The sequence below is a fragment of the Emys orbicularis genome, chromosome 7 (assembly GCF_028017835.1).
Source record: "Emys orbicularis isolate rEmyOrb1 chromosome 7, rEmyOrb1.hap1, whole genome shotgun sequence".
NCBI lineage: Eukaryota > Metazoa > Chordata > Testudines > Emydidae > Emys > Emys orbicularis.
In genome coordinates, this window is record NC_088689.1 from 65628039 (window position 1) to 65632416 (window position 4378).

At 53.0% G+C, this 4378-nt stretch overlaps 1 protein-coding gene across 1 annotated transcript; it reads left to right on the plus strand.

Annotated features, from left to right (window-relative positions):
- The first annotated feature begins 202 nt into the window (after positions 1 to 202).
- On the plus strand, positions 203 to 3029 carry ZNF503 (zinc finger protein 503). Its single transcript, XM_065408486.1, has 2 exons — positions 203 to 508; positions 1509 to 3029. The coding sequence occupies exons 1-2, from the start codon at positions 203 to 205 to the stop codon at positions 3027 to 3029; spliced, it is 1827 nt and encodes a 608-aa protein (XP_065264558.1).
- Positions 3030 to 4378: the final 1349 nt, after the last annotated feature.

Genomic DNA, 4378 nt, shown 5'->3' on the forward strand with positions numbered 1-4378 from the left:
CCCCTCCTTCTTCCCCTTCTCTCCGGGCTCCCCCCGCCTCCACTAGGCAAAGCCAGAGACGTTTTCTGTCTTTTTTGGTTGTTGTTCTTGCTAGTTTGCTTTTGGGGGTGTGTGGCTGGCGCCCCCCTCCCCCGCCAAAGAGAGAAGGTTTCCGAGGCTGATCAGCGCGACTCGTCCCAGTTTTCATGCGAGGTTTTGGGTCATGATCACATCGCCCTCGCTTTCTGCTGTAAGAAGTAGTAAGCACAGCAGCAGCGGTAGAGACATTGGCGGCAGCAGCAGCCTCAGCCTCAGCAGCGCCGCTGATCTCGCCTGGCAGAACGGGCACTCTGGGAATACTACTAGCTGCACCAAGCCCTTCTTCCACTCCGTCCCTCCTTCGGACCCTTTACGGCAAGCGAATCGGCTTCCCATCAAAGTCTTGAAAATGCTCACGGCTCGGACGGGACACATTTTACACCCCGAGTATCTGCAGCCTTTGCCTTCCACCCCCGTCAGCCCCATAGAGGTAAGGAACCGGATGCCTTTCTCTCCCCCTCCCCCCCATTCCTGCTCAAGCGGTCTCTCTTCACGGTCATTGCATGGCGTCCTCTCCCTTCTCTTTGAAAGGCGATTAGACCAGGAACCGCATCCCTTCTTTCTCGGCTGTAGCTAAGGCTGGGTTTGCGAGCTCCAGCTTGGCTGATTTTAGCATTCCTTCTTTCATGAAAAGTTTAATTTATTTGTTTTCTTTACACCCCTTTTGGGGAGGTAGAGATGGAAGGAGACTGTTCTCCTTAAGGACTAGGGACCCACTAGTCACAACGTGCGAAATAGTCTTGTTGGCTGAAAATATGGGGGGGGGGGGGGAGAATGTGGGTGCGGCTGATCACAGCTTCCTGATCTTAGTCTCACTTCGGAAGATAACCTGCTTGTGGTGGGGTATTTGTGTGTTGTTTTGAGTCCAACTTTTCCGCGTTACTTTGGCAGGATATTTTTAGGGATCTCCACTCTGAAAGAGGGGTGGTGTGGAGGCTGGGGCTGGGTGAATGAATGGTTTCATTAAAGTCTGTTCAAAGGGAAGCCATAGATTTCCCGGAGCCCGGCTCTCCCGCTAACTCCCGATCTGTTTCTAAATAGTGTGGCCAGCCAGAAATGGTGCAGTCGCTCTACTTTACGGGCGTTTGTGCGCGCGTGCGGTGGGAACAAGGCAAAGCCAAAGTGTGTGTGTGTGTGGGGGGGGGGAGCTGAACTTTGTAAAGCCCCCGGGGTGGGTGCTGCTTTGCCTAGGCAGTAGAGACGGGGTTTGTCTCGCCGCGGTATAAGAAACCGTTGCCTTTTAAAAGGCATTGTGGAAAATGGTGCATGGGGGGGGAGCTGTCAGGATGATGAATGTGCACAAAATTGTTGATCCTTTTCAGGCCGTTTTCTGCAAGAAACGTCGGCAAATGCCGACTTCCTTTGCTTTTGCTTTTTTTAAAAACATCTGATTAAACGTTTGCCTTTGTGTGTCCCTCTGATTTCTGCAGCTGGATGCTAAGAAGAGCCCCCTGGCCCTGTTGGCTCAGACGTGCTCCCAGATCGGGAAGCCGGACCCTTCCCCTTCCTCCAAACTCTCCTCGGTCACCTCGAACGGCGCGGGCGGGGACAAGGACTCCAAGTCGGGCCCCTTGAAACTCAGCGACATCGGCGTGGAGGACAAGTCGAGTTTCAAGCCCTACTCCAAGCCGGGCGCCGAGAAGAAGGAGCCGGGCCCCGCGGGCTGCGGTGGCGCCGCCTCGGGGGGAGTCTCCAGCGGGGAGAAGTCGGGATTCCGGGTGCCGAGCGCCACCTGCCAGCCGTTCACGCCAAGGACAGGCAGCCCCAACTCCAGCGCCTCCGCCTGCTCGCCGGGGCTGCTGCCGGCCGAGGGCAAGGCGGGAGAGGACAAGAAAGACGCGGAGGGCTGCGGCAAAGGGGGCAGCGCCAGCTCGGACGGGGGCCCGGGCGCCGCCAGCCTCAGCCACAGCCGGATTAGCGTGAGTTGTGGCGGGATTAACGTGGAGGGCGGCCAGCACCCGGAGGGCGCGCCAGGCTCCAAGCCTATCTCCTCGGACTCGTCCTCCTGCAGCAGCAGCACCACCGCCACCTCGTCCGCCTCGGTGCTGGGCTCCGGCCTGGTGGCCCCGGTCTCGCCTTACAAGCCGGGTCAGACTGTCTTCCCCTTGCCGCCGGCGGGCATGAGCTACCCGGGCACGCTGGCGGGCGCCTACGCCGGCTACCCGCCGCAGTTCCTGCCGCACGGAGTGGCCCTGGACCCCACCAAGTCCGGCAGCCTGGTCGGGGCCCAGTTGGCTGCCGCTGGCAGCCTGGGCTGCAGCAAGCCGGCGGGATCGAGCCCGCTGGCCGGCGCCTCGCCGCCCTCTGTCATGACGGCCAGCCTCTGCCGCGACCCCTACTGCCTGAGCTACCACTGCGCCAGCCACCTGGCCGGCGCCGCGAGCGCCTCCTGCGCCCACGACCAGGCCCTCAAGTCCGGATACCCGCTGGTCTACCCCACGCACCCGCTGCACAGCGTCCACTCCTCCCTGACGGGGGCCACCCCGCCCTCGCTGGCCGGCCACCCCTTGTACCCCTATGGCTTCATGCTCCCCAACGACCCCCAGCCCCACATCTGTAACTGGGTGTCGGCCAACGGACCCTGCGACAAGCGCTTTGCCACCTCAGAGGAGCTGCTGAGCCACTTGCGGACCCATACTGCCTTCCCGGGCACTGATAAACTCCTCTCCAGCTACCCCAGCTCCTCCTCGCTGGCCAGCGCCGCCGCCGCGGCCATGGCCTGCCACATGCACATCCCCACCACCGGGGCGCCGGGCAGCCCCGGCACGCTGGCCCTCCGCAGCCCGCACCACGCCTTGGGACTGAGCAGCCGCTACCACCCCTATTCCAAGAGCCCTTTGCCCACCCCAGGTGCCCCAGTGCCAGTCCCTGCGGCTACGGGACCTTACTACTCCCCCTATGCACTGTACGGGCAGAGACTTACCACAGCCTCCGCTCTGGGCTACCAGTGAGTGTGGGGTGGGGTAAGGATTGCAAACGACCTAGGGAAAAAGGGGGTGGGAAAGAAACCCACACTTTATACAAGCTGAAATCTGACTTTTTATAAAATAGTGTTCATTTGAGGACTGGATCCGTGAGCACTGTATTTATTTATGTTAGCTTCAAGCGGGACAATGAATCATAAAGTGCATTACTTAACTGAGCTCAATAGGTAAAAGTTGAACACCCATTGTAGAATATAAATAAAAAGGAAATAGAGGTCTTCTCTTTAATGTTACTTTAAAATTGCTATGATTGTATTGTACGTTCTTATTTAATGTCTCCTTGAAACAAAAAAAAGTTACATGCATGTTTGTTACTACAAAACCAACTCGCAATTTGTCAATTATAACTTCAAATTGCAATTATTTTTACGGTGTATACAATTGAAAGAGAATTGGTATTTTTTTGTATGTAATCTGGAAGAAGGAAAAAAAAAACAAAAAAAAACAATTCTATTCCAAAAACCTCATTTGCCTTATTTTGTTCTTTAAAAGGAACACTTAACTATTTTTAATTTTTAAGTCCACCCTGTAAAAGGGGGTAAGGTTTACGTCATGTACTAAAATAATAGACAATGTATCGCTTTAAAGATTAAAATTCCGTATATTTGATGTATTAAAAGCTTTTACTTTTTTTTTTTTAAATACGCTTTGAGTCTGTTACAAACACAACTGGGGCTGGGTTGGAGAGGATTACTAATTTCTCCTTAAGCGTTTATTCAATTTTAATTAAAATAAAAAAAGCCCCAGCTTTATTATAACCCCCGGGCTCTCTCTAAAAAAAACCCAAAAACAACAACAACAACAACAAAACAAAAACAGACGGTGCATGTTGTATTTCCCCCCTTTAACAGCTGTGTATGAATGAAACTAGAAAACTAAGGAACGGGTTGAGTATGTTTTTCCTGGGTTTTTTAAGAAACCAGTTCTTGAATTATTGCTGATGTGAACGGGGGAAGCCAGTGTTTAAAACATTTTTTTTTTTTAAGAAGGGTCTGGGGAGGCTTTGGTTCTGAGATGGAAAATAGACTTAACTTGAAAAGCTTGTAAACTGCACCGAGAGAACGACCCATCTCTTCCCCTCTAAGCACGACATGAAAAAATCAGAGCACTACTTTGTCTCAACCCCATTACTGTAGGATTGTCGCAGCGCAGGGCAAACGATTGTCCCGTTAAAATAACTAATCAGACACTTCCATTGTCTTCCATTTTCTCCTCCTTCCCCATAAGTTTTTTTTTTTTTAAGACAAAACCAAATCTCTCAAGGTAGAATAAACCTGCGGTGAGTTCATATTAATTGAAGTGAAAAAATATAAAAC